General features: G+C 37.8%; 1 protein-coding gene across 2 annotated transcripts; it reads right to left on the bottom strand.

Moving 5' to 3' along the window:
• Positions 1 to 68: 68 nt before the first annotated feature.
• TXNRD3 (thioredoxin reductase 3) lies at positions 69 to 27,501 on the bottom strand. 2 transcript variants are annotated; one of them, XM_074198443.1, is made up of 16 exons: positions 27,115 to 27,501; positions 24,504 to 24,564; positions 23,171 to 23,280; positions 20,328 to 20,435; positions 19,900 to 19,972; positions 17,234 to 17,353; positions 13,312 to 13,454; positions 12,044 to 12,159; positions 11,692 to 11,917; positions 11,340 to 11,432; positions 9,290 to 9,366; positions 8,308 to 8,464; positions 7,340 to 7,447; positions 4,206 to 4,301; positions 411 to 545; positions 69 to 217 (listed from the first exon to the last, which is right to left on the bottom strand). In XM_074198443.1, the coding sequence occupies exons 1-16, from the start codon at positions 27,241 to 27,243 to the stop codon at positions 155 to 157; spliced, it is 1,815 nt and encodes a 604-aa protein (XP_074054544.1). In that variant the 5' UTR covers positions 27,244 to 27,501; the 3' UTR covers positions 69 to 154. The 2 variants fall into 2 exon arrangements, with proteins under 2 accessions (XP_074054544.1, XP_074054545.1); XM_074198444.1 differs by lacking the exons at positions 23,171 to 23,280; positions 27,115 to 27,501 and having other exon boundaries at positions 24,504 to 24,553.
• Between the last annotated feature and the right edge of the window lie 189 nt (positions 27,502 to 27,690).

Raw genomic sequence — 27,690 nt, 5'->3', positions numbered from 1 at the left:
AAAGTCTTGTATCTTTTCTGAGCTCTTTAACATATTTGCTGTTTTTATTTTACCTGAATATATTTAGGTTTTTGTAAAAAAAAAAAAAAAAAAAAAAAACTTTCTGAGAAAAGTATACATGACAAGGAAAATGATAAAGCAGCAGGGTCTAAGCTCAGCAACCCCTCTGAGAGATACTCTGTCCCGATGATTTTGTAATTTCCATAGTTGTGAAGACCTATTAAAAAAAAATAAGAAATGGGTATTCTTGGTATTTTAACTTAGAGAATATACATTAATTTTATTTCTCAAAAAATATCTGCTGATAACAGGCAAAGCAATTATTCTATTTTGGTATTTATCAACCAGCTTTTCTGACCATTTTTCAAACCTGCTTGGAGGTCAGTACAATATTCTTTTGTTTCTCTTACCTCACTGCAGGTAGGATGGATGCCAATAGTCTCATCAAGCAACTGCTTGGTGAGACCACATTTCATTGCAGCTGCAAAGCCCTGGGTAACCTCACCGGCATTGGGGCCAAGAACATGGAATCCTATCACTCGATTCTTTATGTAAAACAAAACAAAAAAGCCCCAGGTTAAAAGATTGAATAGCAATGCCTTCACCATGATTTCAAAGCTGGAGTCTATCTAAAGCTTCTACTACAGAACAATAATCCTATTTTGGAGCTGTGTCTAGGACATTATCATGAAACGGAGCTGCTGTAAGAATCAGTTAAATGAGGCAGTAAATGCACATCTAGAGTTAATTTGCTCTCAAATTTACCAGAACAAGCAATTTAACAACTGCATGAAGGAGTTCATTAGTATGATGTAAATTTTAGAATTATGCTCAAGTGCTACTAAACATCAACATAACAAATCAGAATTAAAGTCCAACATCAGAATATTCCTAAGAGGCTGATGTTACACAGTAAATTCAGGGTGTTACTGGCCAAGGATACTGACATAAAAAATCCAGAGCTCAAAGCAATGGCTCCAACAGAATTTTACCTAATTCTTCCTGCAGATGTTTGGAGGCCACAGATGCAGCTCTGCTCACAAGACTCCACATTTTGTTCTCAGGACATTTTCAAGTAAAGTGCTGCTAATTCTCAGGCTACTCATCTTGTACTTATCCTCAGGTTCCATTCATTCATTACTAAATTAGATGACTAAATACTATTAAACTAGATTCCTAAGCAAGAAAGTCACATAAAGTGGCAAAATAGGACAGCAAGAGCCCACAGAAATCTGGGTTGGGCTCCACTATGGAGAAGACTTACTTAAATGATACATTCTGTCATCATAGAAGTACTTCTATATGACACAACATAGTTGGATTGCAACTTCCTGAAAGTCTGGGACTGTTCTTTTTTCCTTTTTAGAATTAGATTCAATCTGTAAAAATCTTGGCAATCAGTTATAGAAATGCAAGAATTTTTATGACTTTAAAAGAAAGAAATGCAAGAAATTTCAAGTTCTAGTCTCTGCTCTGTCCCTGATGAGCTTCATCTGCTTATGCAAGATTCTCTCTGGTCCTCAGTTTCTTCCTCCATAAAGAGAGGGCAGAGGCCCTTCAATCTTTCACTCATAAGCTCTCTATAAATTATTCATTTTTAAAATTAAAGGATATGAGACAAATTATTAAGTACATGTCATGTGACTTCTGTCCTTTCACAACAGAGGTGACCCCCTCCTCCCCCAGGGATCAGATTACAAAAACAGAGTATCTTTTAAGGCATTGTGCCCTAGAAGGAATGGCATTTGGCCATGAATGTTGGAAGGGATCATTTGCATTCCTTAATTTGAACTACGCTCCTTAAAAAAACTGAAATTACAGAAAACTAACACAACACCTCAGTATGGCATTTGCCCTATTTCTGACATTCCAGGGATTCCAGGGGGAACTGAGGCAGGAGAGAAGGGAAAGTGACTTGCTTAAGCATCAAAGACTTACTAAGTTTCAAGGTCTAGCAATCTAAAAACTGGGCTACCAAAGTCTTCGTTAAACAGAAATTAACTTCCTAATCTTGAAATAGCATTCTTTAGTGGAGAAGGAAAAAGGAAGATATGGAACATAAGTGAAAATAGATGCCATAAAAATACAAGATGTTGTAATACACCTTGAATTATAAAAGGATATAAAGTAAAAAAAAATTAAACTTTTTATTGGAGAAAATTAAATTGGTTACGTTTGGTGAACTCAATTTTCATCATTTACAAATACTCATTAAAGATGGATTTTATATTGACAATATAAAACAGAGCCAAAAGATATTTTACTATAAATGTCAGTATTGACATCCAACCAGAACTTCCTTCTATCTTCTTCTTCACCTGACAATGGAGTCTTACTACTCAAATTGTAAGTAACCTTTGAGTCAACTTTCAAAAATCTATATGCTTTTTGAATTATACAAGTTAATTTTTAAGCCTGAACTTTCATTATGCCTTATTCTTCATCTGCTTTAACTATCTATCTAACAATCTTGAAACAGTGGTGTGATTATACAATACTATCACATTAAAGAGGCTCTAAGTCAATTAAGAGATTTCAGACACTTGCTGGGGATGTCTAGTGTTTAATGACCCTTTTGTTTTAACCTGTGAAGAGGAAGCAGAGTTTGGTGGGGAAATTGTCCGGGATGCATTGCTAATTAATGGTTATCTTATGTTCTCTGGCAGTGTGGGCAAAGGGGTGGAAATCCCAGAGATAAAGTGGTGATCACAGTAAAGCAGAGTAAAAACAGGCTCAAATTATTCTTGCCTCCCAGGCCACCAATTAGAGGTCCATTTCCTGTTTTAATTTTCAAATGCCACCAAGGGAAGGCTAAATTTTATCCATGCTTCAGTAGAAATCATTTCAATCAGATAAGCAGATTTTCTAGCTCCAACATTCCCATAAATCTACAAGCTCATTATTTATATAGGACAGCACACTAGGACGAACTCTGATTGGCATAGGAAAGAGAAAAAGAGGTCAGGCCTAAGAAGGAAATTATGGCCAGAGGGCAATGTGAAGAAACTGCACAAGAATTAGAAGCTGGGCTATGCAGTAAGATGTTAAGACAAAAACCAATTTTACAATTTTGCCTACATAGCACTTTTGCCTTAGGGGCCTGGAAGCACCTGGTACATAGCAATGCCAGTTAAAATGTTAGGACGAGTTTGGAAAGTACAGGCCTCAGCTTCTCCCAATTTATCCTGGACTTCCCAATCCAGACTAGACTAGTCCTGCCTTTCTAGCCAAGCAGGTATTTTTCCATCCGATCCCCACCCATCCTTGAAGAAAAAGGAGAAACTCCATTGGTTTCCTTTCCCAATGCTTTGAATAGGATATGGGTCAAATGACATATGACCTATTATCTTATATGCTCTAGGACTTAACAAGTTATTTTTTAAAAATGTAAAAATCAGAACACAATAAAATGCACTACCATCAGAAAATAAGAACAATTGCTATCTCTGCTTCCTAATACTACAGGGTCTCAGGACAATCTTTCGGAAGCTCCTTTGTCATGGTACTGAAGACATATACCAGGTGTCTGTCAGAAAAGAGTTCTGATTAAGGAGTGCTACAGCATAACTGTCTAAACAGCTCATTTGGCTAGTGTAATATACCACCTTGCATTTTTAATTCTCTTTCACACACATCTTCACAAGACAGTGACTATATGGCCCTTCTTTGTATCTCCAATGTCTACAGAGTAAGTGGCTCCAAAAATATTCCATGAAGTGTTAACAGATCCCTGTAACTTTACTATTGATATAGGCAAAAAAGCAGGTAAAACTTTTACAAGAGAAGAACTTCATAGGAAATCTCTGTTCTTTTAGATTATTTCAAATGCTCTCCTCTGTATGAAATACCAATTCAAAGTTCTTCTGCAAGAACAAAAATCTACTTAACAAAAGAACAAATCCAAATCCAAAGCCGTGAGTGATTATAAGTGGATGACTAAATTTTTCAAAGATTATGCCTAATTTTAAAATGCAAGTAAGAACACCTTCAAAATGAAAACAATTACAAGCCTACGATGTTATTAAGCTTCAATTATATAGCTTGTCATTTTCTCAATCAACCAGATAAACATTAATTGGATAATTATCTGAATAATAATGTGCTTTGCAATCAAATCTCTGTGAAGTTCATCACTAAAATTCAAATTTCATGAATGAAAGTTACCATCTCAAGGTTATTAATTTATTTCCACTTCTAATACATACATTGTCACGTTTGTTGCAAATTATCTTTCCAAAACAAGTATCGCTTTCTCTGCCGGCTACTGTCCATTCAAGAGGCAAGAAAAAAGTATGATATACCTAGAAGAGAATAGGGGAAAATTTTTTTTTTACCGTGGCAGGAAATGATTTACCTTAATTCAATTTTCTTCTTAAAACTCCAAAAGATTTTTTTTGAAAAAATGCAGGCCTGCATCCTTCCTGAAATTAGATTCAAAATTTGCCAACTTTTGATTTTTTTTGTTTGAAATACACTCAGAGAATGTTAGATTTGAAAATAAACTTAAGAAAAAGGAAGGAAAATAATTGCATTTTAATATGTCTATTGCCTAAGATATATATAAAATCCTTCACATCATAATCCAACCCCTAACCTACAAATATTAAGACAAGTGTATACTCATGAGTTCCGTACATTTTCTCTGCCTCCAGATTTTCTCTGGGCAAAACTGTTTGCTGAATTATACTGATTGAAGGAAAGAAGTTAGAATATTGGAGAAGAAGAAGACTTTAGTATACTTCCCGTCTTTAGTTGGTCTCATAAAGAGTGGTCTCAGAATCATCAACTCATTACTGGGTGGTGAGCAGATGAAGCTATACAGAAATAAGCAAAAGGCAATATGGTAATCTTACTCTTGACTACTTGAGGGGGATGTGTAATTAAACTGGTAAACCAAGAGTGAAAGTTTCATTTTGATGGCAAAATCTTTTGAAGTAGAATTCAAGATTAATATTAGCATTGCATATCCGAGTTGAATGACTATTTATTTACAAACTCCTTAATTACACATTTATACAATGTATTCATTTATATACTGCATTTGTCATGGTTACAAATTAAGAGGAAAAATCCTTTCGGAAAAATTAAAAAACAAGGAGAGGAGGATTAGAGCCACTCTCTACAATGGCACACCTGCTGCTGGGGTACTGCTTGACAAATTCACCATTTCCATGCCTATATTTTTACTTTTCTGTTCTCTTTTAATTTCCAAAAGCTTAAAAGTTATATATGGAATCATTATTATCATAATATCTAAGACACAGTTAAAATTCTATCACAATAAACTTAGTTCACTTAATGAATATAAATACAAATCATATGTTCTAAAAAACAGCACACAAGTCAATCTATTAGGCGGTGGGAAGAAGCAGATAGAACATGGAATATATCTCTGGAAAGGCCCTGACCCTAATGGAAGAGAAATGAAAATCCTTTCTGCAGGTCAGCAACTAAAGAATGACCCCAGTTTTGGACATCTTCCAAGTGAGGCAATAAGGAGAAAGGCTTGCAAATTGGGGACTCCTGTACCCAAGAAGACATGCACCATCCTCCCCATGGAGTGAGGGACGGAAGTAGTCTGTTACTCAATTCCCAAATTCAAGGCTGAGGCAGGGAGATGGGAATGATAGAGTATTCTGAGCATCAAGGAGGAGAGAGACCAGAGTTCCTCCACATAGGGATGGAACTTGAAAAAGGTCAACACAATGCTATCCAAAGGCAGTAGGCTTTCCTTGAACACACCAAGCCCACCACTCATGGACTACTCCTACCTGTCTCGCCTGAGTAACACATGTTACAGATATGGCAAAAGGGGAGACTAGGCCGTTCACACAACAAAGATCAGGGAGCAACTATGGAAAAGAGGCTCAGGCACATACTTATGAATTTTTGTACTGTTAATAAATAAATCAAAAACTATGTTAAATACCTCTTTATATCATCATATTAAAATGTCTTTTTTTGAACAAACTTTACAATGACAAAGTAATACAGTGGTACAAGTCTAGACTCTATAAACCATGGTTACAAATCATTTTGGAAATCAATGCAGTAAAGTTTATTCTACATATACACCCATCTCCTGCCTCTCCCCTATGCAATAGCCCATCAAATGAGTTTTAGTTCTCTCCACCAACAGTAGCATTATAAAAATGTCACCAAGTCACCACAACACTGGAGTCCAAATTACAAATGCTAAAAAGAGGCTCAAAACAATAGTACTTTGGTGGTTTGGTCAACAGTAGTTCTGACACCAGAAATTACCTTGCCACATTATTTAAAAAGAATTGTTAAATTTTCTTGATTTTGTTTGTTTTTATGTCAAGTTTTCTTGATTTTGTTTGTTTTTATGTCAGTTACATTCAAATGCATCCTTCCCTCTTCCCTAACCAGAGACTTTTCTACAAAGAAAAAAACAATTCAGTAAAATCAACCTAAGGACCATGTGTCAATGTGCACCATCCTCTACCCCATGGTTCCCCAACCCTCTAACAAGTGAAAGGAAGTATATTTCCATACCTCATTTGTGAGGTATAATGTGGTCACTATAAATTACAAAATGCCAAAATTATTTTGAATTTACTCTGTAAATGTTGTGTATTTAGGGAAGGGATTCAATCTCTGAATGGCCCCTGGTGTATGACCTCATTTGTGAGGTCTGAGCTATGAGGAAACAGAGACAAATGGAGGAAAAGTGCCTGTCCCCACGCTGCACTTCCTGCGCCACCTCTATGAGAGTCAGAATTCAAACTCTGAGGGCATGACCACTAGGGTTTTTCTTGTGTCCAGAGTCCTCCCCAGTCTGAACACTTATAGGGGCAGAATTAGTATTTGGTGAACTAAACTGAAAAAAATTCCTGAATAGAGAACTGAGATTTAACTGATTTCTCCTTCAGCAGAGCACAAGTTCCTTGAGAATAAGGCAAAGAATGTCCAGGACCCCCAATGGACTGGAAGGAATGGTGAAAGGAATGGTTCTAAGAAGCCTGGAAGACCTTCCTGTGTAAATGTTGAGTGACACGAGGAGAAGCAGAGAGAGAGAGAGAGAGAGAGAGAGAGAGAGAGAGAGGAAGGAGAAAAAAAAATCAAGTCTATTAGGAAAAAAGTAAAATTTAATTTCAAAAAAGTCCATATTTTCACTCACTAAAGAAAGAATGCTTTATTTCTGGCTCTTTTAAAAGAGGAATGTGACTTGTTATAGCAAAGCATTAATTATAAAAAAAATTATGTAACAACAAAACATTTGGAAACCATTATGAACTAAAATACAAAGAGGGAGGGTGCTGGATAATTACAAACAAAATACCCTTCAAAAACTAATGCAACTAAATAGCCTTACCTCTATATTATCTTTCTTAAACAATTCCATGGCTTTCTCTTCAGATAATCCACAGCAACCATATTCCAAAGGAGTAAACACTGTTGTTGGAACATTAACGTAATCACACTAAAAGGTAAACAAAGAACACTCCTCTATTTTACAATGTTTTAAACAGCAATGGAATCTATGTATAAGTAGTTACATTTTGAACAAAAATATCATTTTAATTCAATTTAACAAACATTTAGCTCAGAACCTGCTATGTGTCTAACAACTAAGATCCATACCATGAAGGAAACAAGAGGAAACATATGATATGCTCTCTCTCTCTCCTTTTTTTTTTGGAATGACAGGCTTAAAAAAGGGATAAAATTTAAAAATGCTATTAAGATACAATTTGAACTACAGAAAAAAATTGGTGCAGACTCCCACAAAAACTGTAGGATATCTCCCTTTTCTTAATAAGCCTCTTTTCTCATGGGAAATACAAATTAATGGTTATTATAAAGAGGTCTTCAAGGGAAATAAGTCACTTGGGAGTAAATGATTTTTAAAGCACTTCAACCCTTCACCCTCATTTACATAAAAATTGAGAGATTAAATAGCAAATTATCAGTCCTTTTGAAGGAGGTTCTCGTAGGTCCTCTACTTGCTTGTGTGACTGTATACACATACAGTAGGCACACACAAATTATACAATATTCTGTAGTATAACTTCTGCATTCTCAATGATTTATAGTTCAAAACAATTTACCTCTCAAAAAGTTCCTCTACATTTCCAACAATTGCCAATGGGATATAGATCCTAGTGAAATAATTCTCATCTAAAATGTTAACCCAAACTCAAAAATATTTTGATCTAAAAATATTAACCCAACCTCAAAGAATATATCTATATCTATATCTATACACACACTTATATGTATATATATACATTTATACACACACACACACACACACAACACACTACACGCACGTGCACTTACCTTTTCTAACTGTCCTCCAAAAAGTCTTCGTGCCAATAGCTTTCCTGCCTGTATAGCAACTGGGGTAAGCTCTAGCTTATCCTCCAACACGTCTCCGATAGCATAAACATAGGGCACATTGGTTTGTTCCTCATCATTTACTGGTATTTTTCCAGTTCTGAGTTTAAATGGATAAAATAGATTATGATTGAGCTCATGTTAATGGAATAAAAATATATATTGCACTTTATAGATTAATTGGGCTCTTCACACATCCCATCTTCTTGGCAATCTTCCCCAAAAGAGTTTAATGCCCATTAGGCACTAACAAGAATGGAAATTTCATTTCCTAAGCCACCTGCCTACCTCTGAGGGTAGCAATTCCCCAGTCAATAAACCCCAAATGGGAAGGGAGAGTAGGGGGCCAGAGAGAAAAAAATAGATAATAGAGAATGAAGTAAATTGTTACCCTATCCATAGGAACAAGGTGTCTGAATCTGGTTGCATAAACAACAATTCTGATGGGTTAGTTTTCTAGTACTCAAATAGCGATAACAGTACTTTCCACAATAGCTACCTGTCATACACATAGCCTAAAATGACTCAAGCTTCTCTATTTACAGAAGAATTCTATGATGATCAATCATATGGCACATCACTCATACTTCCAGTGTTTCAGAACCATCTCCAAACTCTCTCTATAGTTTTTACCTGAAGGACCCCATCATCTACTACCTGGATCACTGTTTGGCTATCTTCTATAAACCACTGCAATACTATAGAATAATAAAGACTTGATGCACTCAATAAAGGCTTAATAACTATAAAGTATATGATTATCAGTAATGATGTGATAACCATGTTTTTTAAAAGACAAATTTCAAAGATTAACATTTCATGGCAATTTCACACCTTTCTAGTTAAGTGTTAATTTCCAAGTAGCTATCTCTAATGAAAATGTGTTTTGTTCCAATAAAATATCAATAAGGTCAAATACACTTACTTTTCATTGATTTTGACACCAATCTTCTCCAAGCCAATTTTCCTTGTACAGGAGTCTCGACCAATGGCTAACAAAACCTATATAGTAAACATATAATAGCTACTACATATAAACTAGAAAGATTTTAAGTTATACTCCATTCCCTTTCTTACTTACCAAGAGTTTTCTATCAGCTAAAAAACTAATTTTTCCCTGAATAACTTAAGAACTCAGACTGTCAAGAATAAGAATTCAAAGGTGTTATGCAAAGCAAAAATACAATATTGAGAATAAACCTTGTCTTTAATGTGTGGACAACATCCAAATAGTTACTCAAAATAAATTTCACAAGCACAGAAGGTAGGACACAAAATAGCACAGACAAGTAGAATAGCTGAGAGCCACAAGCTGAACTTAAGATATACTTAACAAGAAAAACAGGATAGGGGTGGCGTAGTGGATAAAGCACTGGCCTTGGAGTCAGGAGTACCTGGGTTCAAATCCGGTCTCAGACACTTAATAATTACCTAGCTGCGTGGCCTTGGGCAAGCCACTTAATCCCATTTGCCTTGCAAAAAAAACCCCCTAAAACCCCCCCCAAAAAAACCAGGATGTCCATATTAGACATCTGCAATTTTGCATATAATTCATTTGTGATGTTCTAGGAGTAGTAAGAATATGACCATTTTATTGATTATCTAAGTTCAGAATAAAAATATGTTTTAAGAACTATCTCATGCTAATAGCTGAATTCGCAATATCCACTTTACCTCTCTAATTAATTTAATTTAGTTTGCAAGACCAATACATTTTAAAATTATTCAAAAGACTGTTTAACCAAACCACAAACCTGCATCTTATAGCCTAAAATGTAAATTTTTACTGTTGAATTAAGGAAATGGGAAGAGAAAGAAAAGGAGGCAATGGGAGGAAGCAGAGGAAGACCTGGAGGTAGAAATATGAAATGGCACTCATTAACAGACCAAAACAGAGAAAATTAAATAATAGGTTGTTCCACTCTTTCTCCTTGGCTTTCAAGTCTTTTCTCAATCCAAAATGTGGCTGCTAAAATTATATTCTTCATCTGACACTTTGAACAAATCATTCCCTTCCAAAAACTCTTCACCATTGTGTTAGGTTCTATGTACCCACTACCCTTTATAAGACTTGGCCAATTCACAATTAATTTCAAGACCTTAAACCAGTTGATTTGCCATTTTTTTGTTCACTTCTTGAGCTTCAATCAAATAAACCTACTCTCAAGTCCATTTTATTTTCTTCACTCAGATTCTATGCCTTCTTCATACCAGCCCTTGAACAACCTCCTATTTTAAATGTCAGACCTACTCTCTCTCCTCTAATTTGAAATTCTCACCAGATCCTATTAACCCCAAGAATCCTTATGAAGGTCAGGAAACAGAAAATGTTTGTCCCAATCAAGTGATCAAGTTACTATTCTTCTCTACACCAAATGGGAATACCTCCAAACTCCCGGGAGCAAGCTATTTATATAATCACAATTGGGTACAAAAGGCCACAAATGTGTCTTCATCTCTTTTATAAATAACTCCAGTTATACCTGTCATAAGGCCTTCTAAAATAATCTGTCTTGGTAAAACAGATTCAAAGACATCTCCTGACCTTTGGAAAGCACACGAGATTTCCCCCCAATTCTCTCCACCACAGGTAGAAAAATGTCATTAACAGTTAAGACTGTGGCTTCAAGTCTGATCTTGAAGCCAGAGGGATTTAGATATTTTAACAGAATGTGTGGGGGACCTTCCAGGGGGAAAATTTCTTCCACTAAATGTGGAATCAGCTTCCCTCCACTTATCACCTTGAGAGATGCCTGAAACCTTGAGAAGTTTAAGCCCTGCCTAGAGTTTCACAGCTGGCACATGTCAGATGCTGGACTTAGAATAGGGCCCTCCTGACTCTAACGCCAAGCTTCTAGCCACTAAGGCATTGCTCTTACTCACAAATTGTTAGGCAGATGAATGTATTCTACCTTTTTTTTTTCAGACTCTTGACCCTGGAAAATGTACAGGGATATATAACATTGTAAACTTACTGTGTTATATTCCTCTTCCATAGTTTCTGACCCTTCTGTAGATCTGGCCACCACTTTCAGTCTTCCAGGTGTGCCTTCCTCTAACTGCTGAATCTATTCACAATAAATTATAGTTTATACCAAAGAAATTAGTAAATCCAGAACCAAAATTTTGTACAACTTTCAACTTCCCAGAAAAATATCTACAATAAAAAATTGCTCTTATGAGTTTAGATGAAAAATCTGTAACTGTTACTCCCCATGAGATTTCCACCCTGAAGGACTGGTTGTTTTGGGAAAGGTTAAATAAAGAAAATGCTAAAATACAGAAAGATAATTTTTTTGAAAGGATGTCTGAACCCCACAAACTCACCTGTACAGGTATGTATTTCCTGAGGAACTTCACACCATTCAGTTCCATGTAAGCACCTATTTTCTCAGCTATTTCCTGATCAAAACCACGAAGAAGGATGGACCGCACCATGACTGTGACATTTAGCCCAATGCCAGCAAGGAATCCTGCACACTCCAGAGCAACATAAGAAGCCCCCACAACTAAAGTCTTTCCAGGGCAATAAGGCAGGGAAAAAAGATCATCACTAGATGGGAAAAAAGCAAAACCACTTATAGGTAAACAGAAACTAATTCATTCAACATTTAGATGGAATTTTCCCCTAATTATTAAGATAATTCAATTTTAAGGTACGCTTTTGGTTGCACCTTACCTAGTGATACAATATTCTTTATCTCCTGGGATTCCTAAATACCGCGGTCTTTCACCTGTTGCTATGACAAACTTCCCTGCAGTGTAAAAGACCTCCTGACCTTTTCTGTTGGTTGCCTGGAAAAACAGAAGGTGAAACAACTGAAGGCAGTCATATTTTCTGGAAGGTATAAATGAAACTGTAAAACCTATATTAAGGTGGGGGGGAGTAAACTTTACAAAAATAAATGTTAAAAATCATCTCTACATAATTGGAAAAATAAATTTAGAAAAAGAAAATATAAATGTAATAAGACACCACCAGAAAGAGTGATGTGCTTAACAGCATGCAGTATCATACTGTATTTTACAAAGAGTTGCGATGGTATATTCATACCCCCTAAAAATTTAAAACCCAATCCAGCAGCCAGTATACATACATACACACACACACTTGAAACAAATAGGTAGGCAGAAGGATTATAGACTTTGAGATTTAAGAGTTAGAGGGACCAAAGGGGGACTGAAAATAAGGATTTGCTAAATGGTTTTTGTATTAATTCAATGCAGACAAAAGAACATGCATATTAGAATGTGAACAATTTAATTGACTGGTTTCAGGGCTTTGCTGGAGCTGGCTCAAACTAACAACATTTCCACCTTGGATATTAGTAAATATTGCAAATCAAGACTTGATTTGTTTCAGTGATTATCTTCCAAGTGATGGAGAAAATGTTAATGCGAATTAAACCTAAAAGTGTGGTCCATGCACATTTCTCTTCCAGAGAGCTGGTAGTTAAACATTTACCAGCACACCTCTTATAGTAAATTTGACAATATAGGTTAACTCACTTAATAGTCTTAAGGGGGACCATTTAAACAGCCATCCAGAGGTGATGATAACTAACATCTACAAAATATTTTGAAAACTTAAATTACAAAGGCAGCATTAATACAATTTTCTCTTCAGCCTCTCTTTTAAATATGTCCTACCCCTTTGTAGCTTACAGAAAGAATATATTTAGGACAGCAATCTTTAGAATTTGGAAACAGAAACAAGGTTTTTAAGATAGAGAAAAGGTTGGGTTTTTTTTAATGAAATTCTTTCAATTTATCAAAAGGACTCAAGACTTTAAGTGGCACAGGATCAAAAAATTCTACATTCTGATTCTGAAACAAGGCAAGCATGTGATAAGAAACAATTAATTCAAACGTAGAGTAAAACATTTTAGCTAAAATAACAGCACAGACAATAGCAAGGCAAAACAAGAGATAAAATGGAAACTGTACCTTTATTTTATGGTGTTCGACGAATTCAGCAAAGGAATTGGCATATGTCACAGATCTCTCTCTCAAAGCCACCCTGTAACCCCAATTTAAAGAGCCTATGTAGTTCTGAATTGTTTCTGTCATGGTCTCCCAGTTGTGCTTAACTAAAAGTAAAGAGCAAGGCTGAGATTTAAAATCAAATTTAGTTTAATGATACTATTCGTGACACACAAGGACAAACAAGTGCTAAGAAACTCCAGAGATGCTGAGGACAAAAGCCTCTAGAAGACCTTTATTCTCTTTCACCTCACTCATCTCTATCCCACCATTTTCTATTCTAAAGAATTAAACATGCACAAAGGGCAGGGTTTTGAAGATGCAGCTGAAAGACAGACAAGTGAAAAGAGATAAGGATCAGGGAAGGCCATGCACATTCCTTGGAGGCCCTCATGGAGTCTTAGGGTCTCTAACAACTCAGAGCCAGAAGGCTCTGAGCACGACCTCTAGCCTCCTCCTTTTACAGAGAAGGTGAAGTGACATAGCCCAGATCACAAAGTGGGTAGCTAAGTTAACAGCTGTGATTCAAAATCAGGGTCCTTGGCATTTGAACTCAGATCTACCCCACAGTGCTGCCAAGCTTCCCCCAAACTTGACCACCAAAGAGCAGTTTCCATTGGAACACTGATCCAAATCTTGGGATCCCACAGCTCCAAGCTCTCCTGTTAACAATTCACAAGCAGGTTCATGGATACACCTATTTTAAAGGCACAGAATGAACAAGCTCATGGAATTGTTGGATTGCTGTTGTCGTTTTCAACTAAGATGAATAATTGTAGTATTGCTTCAGAGTAACAAGGATAGTAATGTCAATTTTTAAAAACTGAAATAACCTAGGGAAGAGACTATGAAACAAGAAAACAATGCGAAGACTAGACTGGTGGGGAGAAAGCACCAAGTCATTTCCCTAATTAGCAACCTGACCCCCTAGACTCCACAAATGGAAGACTTGTTGTTGGCACGAGTAACCTTATTAGGTCTATGCTAGCCTGAAAGACGGCAGTGAACCCTGACACTAAATTGATCCCTACAGTCTCTTGACTGTCCTAATGGAGGCCATACATTTTAATTAACTGATGTCAAGATCTGCTAAGCAATGGGGGGGGGGGGGGGGGGGTAGAAAAAATGAGACAATCTTTAAGGGAATTCAATCAAAAAGGAAACCAGTAAAGAGTAACAACATAAAATAGCCCACAAGTTATCTCCAATGAAATTTAGCATTGCAATTTATCTGGCCTCATTCCGACCTGACATCCCAAGTCTCTCTTCACAGAAAAACTGCAAGTGCAATTATTATTAGTCACTTAGAGAGAACCCTTTTCCACTACAACTTCTTTCAGGAATTCAAAGTGGAATTCCCCTATCTGAGAATGGAATACAATAATAGTTATCTACATCCTAACTCCTAGACCAAATAATGACAGTCATCATTTTTTAGAGATGACATCAGGCACAATCCCTGCCTGAGCTTTGCAGATGTCTTGAGCTCCAGTCCTGAGCTGTATACAGTGTGCTAATGCAGGTTTGGTATCCACACTAAATAAAGCTTCAGAATAGTATGCCTCCAGAAGAGAAGGGTCACTGGGTTGCCTAAGGAGGAGAAAACTGGTGAGGTTAGAAACAGAGCTGATCAAAATTCCCATATTCATAAGTAGTAGCATTAAGCCCATTAGGAACCTCTAAACTTCCAGACTGAATGACATGGAAAGACTTGGTGTTAAAAACAAAACAAAACGAATCCATACATGCTCAAGCCACTAGCCCTCCCCTATATCATCCACCAATTCCTTAACAAGTTCTTCCAAAAGGTCTAAGTTATTTGATTTTGGACAACCTGAAATAGAGACTTCCAAGTTCTCAGACCCTTTTTTTTGGGGGGGGGGGGGGGCAGCTTAGCAATAAGAATGAGGAATGAAAGGAGAAAGTGATATTTCAGCAAACAATAAGCTAGTACCATCAATTTACAAAATAAGAATTCTCCCTGTTCTTAATAAATCCAGTACTTTGAAGGCTTTGAACCTCCACTTGCCCAATAAAATACTGAAAAGATGAAGGGAGGGACCCAGGGGATTCTATCACCTACTTCAGTCAACAGCAGACCCCAAACTAGTATCCAAGCCCCCTAATTTCTATTTTGTGATATTTCCATGACACTATTTTGCTTCCTGATCCTATTCGGTTACTATGTCATCAATAGCTCAAATTAAAAAACTCATTTTTCATCACACCCTAGAGTTGGAGATAGAAGGGACCCTTTCCGGGATTCCTTTACACATGAGGAAACTGAAGTCCAAAGGGGCTCTGACTATCCAAGGTCAGTCAGAAAAATGACAGACAAGATCTGAGCACAGGCTCTTAAGAGTGTACTCCTAGCTCTCCTTCTCTATATCATATTGCCATAAACATCACTGTCCAATCCAAATATGCAGGAGAATGGACATATGGGTCATCTTCAGGGTTTCTCATGGACTGGCTTGCATTCTATAGACAAAGTCCACAGCTGGTCTGTATTGCTTTGAACTAAACAAAAGAAATTCCTACACAGCCTCCTCTCAAGTATAACCTTAACTGTTCCTTAGTACAACCCCTATAAATATAATTTAACTAGCATTAATAAAGTTATGTATTAAATCAATGCTATATATATTCTGAATATGAAATAAGCAAGATATCTTTCTCAAGAATTCAGGTAGAGCTTGAGCTAGGCTATGCAGAACCAAATGCAAGGCTATCAGCTGCCTGTACCTCAGACAGCAGTAACAAACAGTTGCTTGCTTTCAAATAGCAGAAAATGTGGGGCAACTAGGTGGCAGTGGATGGAGCACCAGCTCTGGAGTCTGGAGGACCTGAGTTCAAATGTGATCTCAGACACTTAATAATTACCTAGCTGTGTGGCCTTAGGGATGTCACTTACACTATTGCCTTGTGAAAACAAAACAACAAAAACAAATTAGCAGAGTGGCAAACAGAGAAAGCAAAAGGGGAATTAGCACAGCTAGTGGTTTCTACAAAGAATCACAAAATTTAAAAGTTGGAAGAATAGCTTACTTGTTGAGCCCTTGGAGATATATAATGAATTTGACAAACATCATCCCACCTGATCTTAAAACAGACAAAATGGTAAAGGACCAGTTGTTATCAGACAACTATTGTAGATGAGGACACAGAGGCTTGGAGAGGTCAAGTCAAAGGTTCATAGTCACTCAGCTAAGTATGAGTTAGAGGCAAAATTTGAATCCAAGACTCTTCTGACTTTGTGTCCACCACTGAAATTTGTTCTAGTCTGCTCCCCTACAAAGCAAACAGCTTGCTCCCCTCAGATGAGATGTCCTCTAATCTCTGCTTAAATACTTCCTGCAAAAACGAACCTCAAGCATTTGGCAACCCATCAGGCCCTAGCTCAGATCTAATTGTTAGAAACCATTCTTCTGTGGCCTTAAAATCTTTCTCCTAGAATTATTCTCCATCTGAGCACTGGGCAACAATGAAAGGCAGTCCTCTGAGTCTTGCCTCAAGGGCCATTGACAACTTAAGGAGAGTTCTCAACTCGCCTCTTATCCAAGGGAAGAAGCCCTAACTTTCTGACTTTTCCAAGGGATGTGATGTCCGGCTCCTTCTAACCTGGGAGAGTCTTCTTTGGACAGTTTTTATTTTGTCAGTGTACTTCTCCAAGTGTGGCTCCCAGCACTCCATCAGTGGTCCGACAGGATCCAAAACAAAAAGTCTGGGGCTGAAATAACTAATCGGCTGTCACTTTATATGGACAGACTATAATTCTCACTCACAAATTTTGTGCATAATAAAAGCAATTTCACACTCAGAAAATAAAGGAGTAATTGATGCTCTCTATTCTTTCTCTCCTAGTCTTTCATACCTCATTACCTACCTTTTTCCTCATACTCCCAGCCAAACTTCTTGGAGTCTTTTAAGGCCTGCCCCAAAAGGGCAGCCTGATGCATCAATTTTTTTGGAATACATCCAACATTTACACAAGTGCCACCAAGACCTAAGAAAGAAAATAATAATTTAGATGTTTCCACTGTATTATATATACTTTTGTAGGGTTGATGTGCTGCTGCCTGAGGTGAAGTTCAAGATGTCCCAAAAGTCTGAGTACAGTTTTAAGCTATTAAAAACTGGAGTCAAACTTTTGGGACATCCAGCAAAGATCATGATCAAATATGCTATTATTGTTGGGAGGAAGCCTAAAGCAGTTTTAAGTTTATATGGGCCCTTTTAGTAATCAAGAAACACCTTCTTAATTCCATGTTACTGTCAAAGGCAAGTCAGGTTCATGGCCCTAGGTGTCACTTTTATTCCCATAACTATTCTGATGCCAAGTCCTGCACAACAAGTCATGTATGGGCCCCTCCTCTCCTCTGACACCGCCCTCAAGCCCTCAAGTGAGACCCTCAAGTCTTCTCCAACTCCAATCCATTTTCCTCTCAGCTGTCTGAATGAATTCCTAAAGGGCAGTTCTGACAATATCCTGCCCCCCCACACACACACACGCACACTCATATTCTCTCTCTCTCTCTCACTTTCATATATTCACCTCTAGGATCAAATACAAAAATCCCACTTTGGCAATCAAAGGCCTCCATAACTTTGGCATTCAAAGGGTCCTTCTGCCTTCTAGTCTTCTCACACCTTGCTCCCCCTCCACAGTCTCTCTCCTGTATGACTGTGTATTTTCACCACATTTCTCATCAAGCCCCGAATTCTCTCCAGCTGCATTCCATAACTCACGCCCCTCCTTCTACTAGAAATCTTTCCTCATCCCTTTTAAGGCCAGGGCCAACCCTCTGAGATGAGCTTCAGTCTAACCTACCTATCCCTTGTTTGGGCCTAGCTTTCTGAAAGCAGGGCCTGTCTTTTGGCTTTCTTTGTATCCTCAGAGTTTAACAAGTCAGAGAGCCTTGGAACATTATAGTCCTTGCCTTCTCAGAACAGGATTACATAGGATTACAAAAAGGCACCAATCTTTACCAAGATATTAAAAAAACAAACAGACCAAGGTAAGAACCCTTGGCCTGGCAGAAAGGGCTAATCAATCAATCAATAAAAGATGAACCTTGAATTTTTCAACCTGTATAGGAGAACTAGACAGAATAAGACCAAACCTACATCATCATGACCCATTTGGGAAAAGGAAAGTTATGGGAAGGGATACAGTCTGAGAAATATGAACTTCAGGAAGATTACCCAATAGAAATTATCTACAAAAAAGGATACTTGCTCAATATGCTACATCCAATTAGAAGATAAAAGTGCAAAATTGCTATTGTTATATGTTTACACTGATCATATTGTCATTATGGCTTTGGAATTTAAGAAGGGAACGCCAAGGTTCAATCATAGGGTACAATCGAGTTCACTCCAAGACAAAGGGTACATTAAAGCAATAAGGCATTATAATTTATTCTAACTATCCCAGAGAATCCTTAAATAGCAAATAGTAGAACAATATTAAGGAAGGCAGGTTTTCATTAGTTACATCAAGCTCAACAGCAAGATAAATTAAGATTTATTATAATACCACATAATGGTCACAAAATCAGATATAAGATAGTGCACTGTGATCATGATTCCTTTATCAAGTTAAAAGTTTGAATTTTCTTTCTATTTATTGAGCCAGAAAATCAAACTGTGTGGTGATATATGAATCTTTTAGAGAGGCATAAAGAAAAATGAATGACCTGAGCTCACTAGTCTATTGAAAAAAAATCACTGTTCCAGTGGTTATCAGGTCAAAGGTGGAAGACTTCCTTGATCCTATCTATACCAAATCTAAAGGAGGATGCCCATGAAAGCTGGGCTAGTATCTGAGATGTCAGGATAGGGGGAAGGAGGATGGGCCTGGGATCTCATTGATGGAGGCATATTGGGACAGCATCTTAAAGTTGATGAAGGCCTTGGCATGTGTTGTCATCTGAGTTTCCACAACAATATGGCGAAATGCTACAGATATTTTGAAAATGAAGGAAATGAAATGCAGAGGATGTGACTTGATTTGCTAAAGGTTAAATGTGAGGATTTGAACTAAGCCTTGCTAACTCCAAGTCCAGTTGCTTTATCCACAATATTATGCTACTATCTACTTTTGGATCAGCAACTGTATAACTGCAGGATACCCCTTTAACCAACACAGATCACCACTTGTCTGTACCTTAATAGAAAGTATTCATGTTTTCATCATATCTTGAAAGGCTGGTACTGACAAAAGCCACAGACAATAACTATCCAGGTCCAGACTGTAAGCCTTTCCAGTTTGGGAAGATCAGTCAGAGTTGCAACTCTGCTGTTCCAGTTTTTGAGGAACTGAGTTCACCCCTATATATCAATGAAATATCACAATAGAATTTACTGAAGGAACCCATATTGATCCTGTTTTCTTTGTAATTTTTATCTTACAGAAACAAGTCATCTAATTAAGGACATATAAAATATGTCAGAAACAAGACCTCAATTACAGTGACAATTCAAGCAATTCAGACATCACTCTGGTGACAAAGAGATATTAAAACACAACTAAGAGTCAAAGTAACTTACCCCAAGATGTGCCCAAAGGAGATGGTTTAACAAAATCTAGTACCATAACTTTCTTCCCCAAAATTGCAGCTTCCTACAAAAAAAGTCAAATGTTAAAAATCTTACTGTTCCAAATGTTTCTTTTTGTTTAAGCATAAAAAACTCTGTGTGTGTGTGTATGTGTCTGTGTGTGATCCACATCACAAAAAAACAAGTTTCCATCAGATCAAAGTTAACTATTACAACACATTTCAATGGAAATATCAAGTTTAAAGTTTTATATATATATATATATATATATATATATGTATATATATGTGTATATATATATATATATATATATATATATATATATATATATATATATATATATATATATATTCCACCTTGCAAAAGGAAAAAAGTTCCAAGAAATGACTTCTATTAGTTAAGCGAGTATTCATACATACCTTGGAGCATGACAGTCCACCAGAACCACCACCAATTACAATAAGATCATAGTCATAAGTCGCTGAGTCATCCTGTAGAAGTCTCTGTAGTAAACCACTCTGGTGAGCCTAAAATTTGTAGAGAAGATCTAATATGAGAACAACTTACATGAATTTTTTTTAAATTTAATTCAACTTCACTCTCTTCAATCAATGCTGATTAAGAAATAACCAATCTGGACACTATATAAGCAGAAATTTAAAAATTCCCTCATTAGCTCATCAACAGTATCTGACTTGCCAGAAGTCATCCCAAAGAGCACTGGCACTTCTCTGGAGTGAGCCATATCATCTGACAAATGGCACCTATGCAGAGACCACATTTTTTTTCCCTACTTCAGCTACAGAGCATTCGTAAGACGATTCGGTCACCAAAATTTGGTATCTATTGATAATAAACTGGAAAATATCATTTTCCAAGATCTCCACATAGTTAAAAAAAAATGCTCTCACCTTCATTTATGAAGATAATAATGCCCAGTAGGTCAGGTGTTTTCACCTAATTTTCACCTAATTTTCAGTTGTTTATTCAATTGGGGTCACAATGTACCAGGTAATTTGGTCATTTGGCACACCCCACTGTGATCAATGCTTTGTAGTGAGCTACAAGAGAGCTACTTGAGATTAGGATCTGTGGCCTGGTAAAAGTTATATTGATGTAAATCATTTAATGGAATCCATAATTATGGCTATGGAAACACCGGGTTCTAACAAACTGAGATTATTGGCCTTTTCAGATCAACTTCCAACCCTGGTTTTTCCTGCATGCAGATAGTAGTCCACTAATAACAATTAATGCAATTATGGATATCATATTAAAATGTTTTTAAATATTTAATATTTAAATGAACACAATTAAATATTTAAAATATTTTTACATAATCACTAACTGCTAACATTTACACGTGTTTTTAAAGCACAAAATAAAGAAAAATATATAATAAAGGATACAATAAAGGATCACAAATATCTATGTAAAAGACCTCTCTGACTAAACTTCAATGATTTTTCTACTACTATTTACTTTTGATTGAACTCCAATAATCTAGTACCAGTTAAACTAAATTTTGAGTTTTATTTTATTTTATCTGGATTTAAGGAGTTTTTCTTTTCCTTTCATTTATTATTCTTTACATGTTCTTAAGTCCCAGACTTTGTAACTTTGCAAAACTTTTTAATAGCTTGCCCTTTGTAGTTTTCACACATTCCAACCAAACTAGCCTACCTGCTGCAACTTGCCAACATCATTCCCTCTCCCATCTCCAAGTCTTTGCTCGGGGCTGTAGTTCCCTTCTAAAGTTGCTACTGCCTGCATAGGACTTTCCCAAATCTCTCAAAATGACTTTGTGCATTGTTTGCCCCACTGAAGGGAGAGGGGTGGGAATGGAGGGTAGAAGGAAGTTATGTAACATAAATATGCATGTGAATAAATGTTGAAAAACTTTCACAACATGTAACTGGAAAAATAAAAATAAAATATCAATTTAAAAAATGACTATGTATTTGCCTTGTACACATTGTGTTGTTTTTTTCCAATAGAATAGAAGCTCCTTGAGGGCAGGGCCTGCCCCTCCTCCCTAGCACTAGCTTGGTCTAAGACATTTTAATGTTTAATGTTTAATATATGCTTGCTGACTGATTCTGTTAAATGACTTCACAGGTCACTTTTGTGGTGGCAAAGAACTCTGAAGAGAGGAAGGGCAGCATAATCAGGAAACAGCCACACAAACAGACACAGGCAGAGTCGAGACTCTCACTGTGCAGGAAGAAATGACAAATGGGAGAGAGAATTCAGATATATGCTTCGTATCAAAAGCAGCAGAATGAAGAAAACACAAATTCCAACTACGGCAATGTAAAAGGAAAATGACCAAGTCTGGACCGAGAAAAGTTGAAAAAAATGCCTCTAACCCTCTTCCCCACTGCAGAAGTGGGAACTATACTAAATGCTGTCAGACACAGGTGGGGTCCTGGCTGGTTCTGATGACAATCAGGAGAGGGACTAGGAGAAGATTCTGTGAAATGTGATGTGGAAAACAAAACCATCAACAAAATATTTTTTAATTAAATAAATGATAAGTCTAATTAACCCAACCAAAAATATTACCTGGAACTTCATTTTGCTCTCTTAGAAAAGGTTCCTTCCTGTACCTTCCTTAAGAGAAATAAAACGGCTGTCTTTACAGGTAATTCCTCAGTGGGCAAAAGTGAGACCATCACTTCAGGTACTCATACAGAGGTCTGTGTAAAATCCCAGGATCCTCTCTTTCTAATTAAGAGAATTTCTCTGGGAATTGGTGTAAAAGCTAATTTGCATCAAATATTAAAAATTATCTATTTAACTACCTAATAGAACTTTTCCTATATTATAATCTGTTAAAAACCATTAAAAAGTATAAACTCTTTCTTATTAGGGTTATAACCTCTCCTTTCACCTCCCTTTGAACTTTTAAAAATATACACAGTACAAATTATCTCCCCCTTACTAATCTTCAGCTATCATCTACCATTATTTGATCTAACCTTAATTTATTCTTATTCTGTTTTTAAATGGAATTCTGATTTCCTTATTCAATTTTTAAACAAATCAAGGGTCTATTTAGTCAACATTATAAAGCTTTACTTGAACTCACAATCACTACTGTTGCTTGACCATTCTAAGCAGATAGTCAGTCTTCTGAGTTTTTTGGACTAAGTCTCCCTATTCCCTTGGCAAGCATCCTTAAATTACAGTATTATTACTAGAAAGGACCTATAATTCCATACATTCAATTCATTTCAAGCATCAAACTAAAACATATTACCTGAAGAGTTTTATCACATCCACCCATGTGTATTTTATTCACAAATATATTAGGTACAGTCCTCTGACTAGTTATCTCCAATAACATTTCTTGAACCCTGGGCCCATCATCTAAAGAATAAAAAGTTAAAGAAACTGAGAAAAGTTCCAAAGATTGTGTGAGCTGAATTGAATGAAATCATCTTATCCAAAAGTTTAAGTTCAGCTGTACATACTTAAAAATCAAATACAAACAAAATTAAGATCCTGAATGGAGATTAACCTGCTTTAAAAGGAAACTTAAAATAAATGAAGAATGAGTGTTAACAGACTTTCTTTTCTTATAAAAATCTGCTAATTATATTTTAAAAAGTCTCTTTGCTAAAACCAATAACAAAAATTATTAATTAGTAAAATGCTTCTATGATTACATTTGAAAAAAACACTGCAAAGTCAAAAGTAAAAATTTTCTTCCCCTGCACTGTCTCTCCTACCCTCAACCTGAGACTCTCACCAGTTCAAATTTATTTCACTTGCTAAGGTGACATGAATTGTCTCAAACTTTGCCTCCAATGGAAATTCTCAATGGTAATGGAAAGGAAATGAATGAGTCTTCATGAAGGACTAAGCCCAACTAATAACAACCAAGGTGATTTCTTTCCATTTTGGGGGGAGGGGGGCTGTCCTGGCTTGTGAATAAAAGAATCTGCTTAAAATATATTGCTATCATATTATAAGCTTATATCATTCCGTACCCTTCTCCATCCTACAAATATAAATCTGAACCAAATATTCTGCTTTAGCCATACTGGTTCACTACCATTAAAATGCCCTGCTATATACGTGTGTGTATGTATATATATATATGTATGTATATATATATATATGTACATACATATGTACATTATATATATATATACATATGTATATATATACATACACACACATATATACGTATATGTTATATCAGTTAAACTGTTACCTTGGGGGAGGGGGAGAGAAAATTTTACAAAAATGAATGCTAAAAAACATCTTTACAAACAATTGGAAAAACAAATTAATCAATTAAATACAATTTTTAAAAACTGCTAAAGGCTGGGGCAGCTAGGTGGTGCAGTGGATAAAGCACTGGCCCTGGAGTCAGGAGTACCTGGGTTCAAATCTGGTCTCAGACACTTAATAATTACCTAGCTGTGTGGCCTTGGGCAAGCCACTTTAACCCCATTTACCTTGCAAAAACCTAAAAAAAAAAAAAAATTGCTAAAAGCTGATCGGAATGTTTCATCTTATAAGAGTGAAAGAATACATTTTATAAAAATTGTATGTCAACATAACACATAAAATATTTTACTTACCAAGCAGATCAAGTTCCAAGATTTCACATTCTACTCCCAAAGTAGCGAAAAGTTCTTTTACCTGTAACAAAGACTTGCTAGAATAAATTTCAATATCACAAATTGTGACATTTATGATAGAATATAATACAATAAAACAATGAAAACAGACCAAGCTTTCTTTTAAAGAGGAACTTGGATGGAGGGGAAAATTGGGGAGGAGGGATAGATCAGTGTCTTACATATAAGAGACATTCAATTCATATTTAATGAATTTGACTGAATTTTAAGTTATTCTACAAGAATCGAGAATTTGAGATGGAATGTAATTTAAAAATAAATGAACTAGCATTAAGTACCTTCTATGAGACAGGTGCTATATTAGGCACTGGGGATATAAATACAAAAGTGAGATGCCCATCTTCAAGGTGAAGTGATACTGCACATTCACAGATAAGTAAAGTATATGTACAAAATAAATACAGCATATGACCCAGGATAGAAAGATATTGGGGGGACCCTAACAACTAAGAAATTAGAATCCTGCTTTAGGTATTATTTCTGTGACCCTAAAAAATCAATTAACTTCTCTCAGCCTCAGTTTATTCACCTATAAAATAAGGTTAATAATAGCACCTAGTTCAAAAGGCCTCTGTTTAGGGTCAAATAAAGTATTCTGTAAACCTTTAAGCATTATGTAAATGTTAGCTTTTATGTTCTCTGATTATTTTTATTACTTCCATCCACAAGTACAGCAATTCTATTGTATTTAAGGAATACATGGCCTTTAAAAACTAAATATCACTTCCTTAATGTGATGTTTTATCAGAGTGGGGTTTTAAGGGAATACATCTATTATTTGGTATGCCAAATTTATAAATATGTTTATTAACATACACATTAATTGTAATCCACAATTGATCATGACTATCAAGAAAATGATTGGGGGGCAGCTGGGTGGCACAGTGAATGGAGCACTGGCCCTGGAGTCAGGAGGGCCTGAGTTCAAATCCAGCCTCAGACACTTAATAATTACCTAGCTGTGTGGCCTTGGGCAAGTCACTTAACCCTATTGCCTTGCAAAAAAAACCTAAAAAAAAGAAAGTGATTGGATTTATCTCACTGAAAAGGAGAAAAGATTTTTGAGGCTATAAAATATCTATGAGGCATCCTGCATTTGCTATAAACAGGAGCATACTTCACGTGACAGTACAAATACAGTTCATTAGTCCTGAAAAATTGGCTATGCAAAATTACTCATTTTCCCCAATGAATTCCAAAGTAAATACAGTAATGCTCCCAGAGAACACAATTCACCTATAGAACATAAATTAAGAATCCAGAATGCAGCAAAAATTTTATCAAAACTTGTAGAGGTGGGGCAGCGAGGTGGCACAGTGGACAGAGCAGTGGCCCTGTAGTCAGGAGGGCCTGAGTTCAAATTTGACCTCAGACACTTAATAATGACCTAGCTGTGTGGCCTTGGGCAAGTCACTTAACCCCATTTGCCTTGCTAAAACTAAAAAAAAAACGTGTAACAGACACATACTTGAGAAGGACAGACTACTAACATAACAGTAATAAAAAAAAACTGTGAGGGAACATCAAAATTAAAAGTCTGGAAGAACAGGAGAAGTGCTAACTTGAGAGTTAAACCTAAGCTGTACCACTTACTAAATTGTATGCATTCACTTAACCTCTGGGGCTTAGCTTCCTCGTCTTTAAACAATGCCCAGCAGTCCAGATCTCAGGGATCAAGTTATCAAGTGAGATAATGGAAGTGCCAGTGCTTGGTCAGGGTCATCCACTTATATATAAATATTAGCACTTGCTAGGAACTGCTTCAACAAATCAAAGTCTCCGAGTCTCCAAAGCCTATTTTCTTTTTCTTTTTTTTTTAGGGTTTTTGCAAGGCAGTGGCTTGTCCAGGGCCATACAGCTAAATAATAATAATACTAAAAATAACAATTCTCATTAATTTAATTTTTTTTTTAGGATTTTGCAAGGCAGTGGGGTTAACTGGCTTGCCCAAGGTCACACAGCTAGGTAATAATAATAATAATAATTCTTATTGATTTTTCTAGGTTTTTGCAAGGCAGTGGGGTTAAGGTCACACAGCTTGATAATAATAGTAATAGCAATAATGATGATGATAATAACTTATTAACTTTTTTAGGTTTTTTCCAAGGCAGTGGGGTTAAGTAACTGGCCCAGGGCCACACAGCTAGGTCATTACTAAGTGTCTGAAGCCGGCCTTGAACTCCAGGGCCGGGGCTCCGTCCGCTAAAGCCCCCTTTCAGCAGGTGGCTGGGCCATCTCTACCCGGATTGTTCGGTCTTGTAATCGAATCAATTAAGTGACCAGAGGCCGGTCTACACCAGAAGCCGCGGCCCTGCCCCGCTGCCCCGCTCCGCTCTGTCCCGGGCCCCGAAGGCTCCCTCACTCGCCCCCCGGGCCCGGCCCCGCGCCCCCGGCCCCCCGGCCCGGCCCCGCGCCCCCGGCCCCCGCGCCCCCGGTCCCGGCCCCGCGCCCCCCCGGCCCGGCCCCGCGCCCCGGACGGGCCGCTCTCGGGAGGCCTCAGCGGGCCGCCGGGGCTGGGCGCGGGGGCCGGCACCGCGGCGGCCCGGCCCACCTGCGTGCTGTACGGGCAGTAGGTCTTGCTGAAGATCATCACCCGGTTGTCCTCGATGAGGCGCCACAGCCGCCGCCGCAGGTCTTCGCGCGGCTCCAGGCTCGGGCCGCGGCCGCCGGGGGGCTGCATGGCGCCCAGCCAGGGGGGCGGGGCGGGGCCCTCGGGGCCCTCGGCGCCCTCCCGAGGCTCCGGCGGCTCCGGCGCGGCCTGGACGGCGGAGGCCAGGCGGAACAGGACGGCCCCCACTTTCCCGGGCGGCGGAGGGGCCCGCCGGCCTCCCCCACGCTTCGGACGCGCTCCCGCGGGAGACAGGACGCCCCGACGGCCGCCGGGAGCCGGGCCCGTGGGGACGCTGGGCGGGCGCGTGCGCGTGCGCGTGCCGCCGCCGGACCTCTGCGCGCCGAGCCCCGCGCAGCCCGAGCCGGAGGGCGGGGCGGGGGCGGGGCCAACCCCCGGCTCGGCCGCCCGCGCGTGCGCAGCGCGCCTTCCCGCCCCGACGGAGCCGAGACCAACGTCTCTGGGGGGGGGGTCCAGGACGGGAAACCGAAGTTTCAGAACCTGCTCAGCGGGCCGTTA

Source organism: Macrotis lagotis, chromosome 8, assembly GCF_037893015.1.
Source record: "Macrotis lagotis isolate mMagLag1 chromosome 8, bilby.v1.9.chrom.fasta, whole genome shotgun sequence".
NCBI lineage: Eukaryota > Metazoa > Chordata > Mammalia > Peramelemorphia > Peramelidae > Macrotis > Macrotis lagotis.
The sequence above is the reverse complement of the archived record's forward strand: the minus strand, read 5'-3'. Positions and strand labels throughout refer to the sequence as shown.

What these genes read in the sequence shown, in the direction of transcription:
- TXNRD3 (XM_074198443.1), bottom strand. Translation starts at nt 27,243, where the DNA reads ATGCAGCCCCCCGGCGGCCGCGGCCCGAGCCTGGAGCCGCGCGAAGAC. An exon ending in GGAAATACATACCTGTACAG is followed by an intron (nt 11,433 to 11,691) that starts GTGAGTTTGTGG and finishes TATTGTGAATAG; the next exon opens with ATTCAGCAGTTAGAGGAAGG. An exon ending in TTAAGAAAGATAATATAGAG is followed by an intron (nt 4,302 to 7,339) that starts GTAAGGCTATTT and finishes ATTCTCTTCTAG; the next exon opens with GTATATCATACTTTTTTCTT.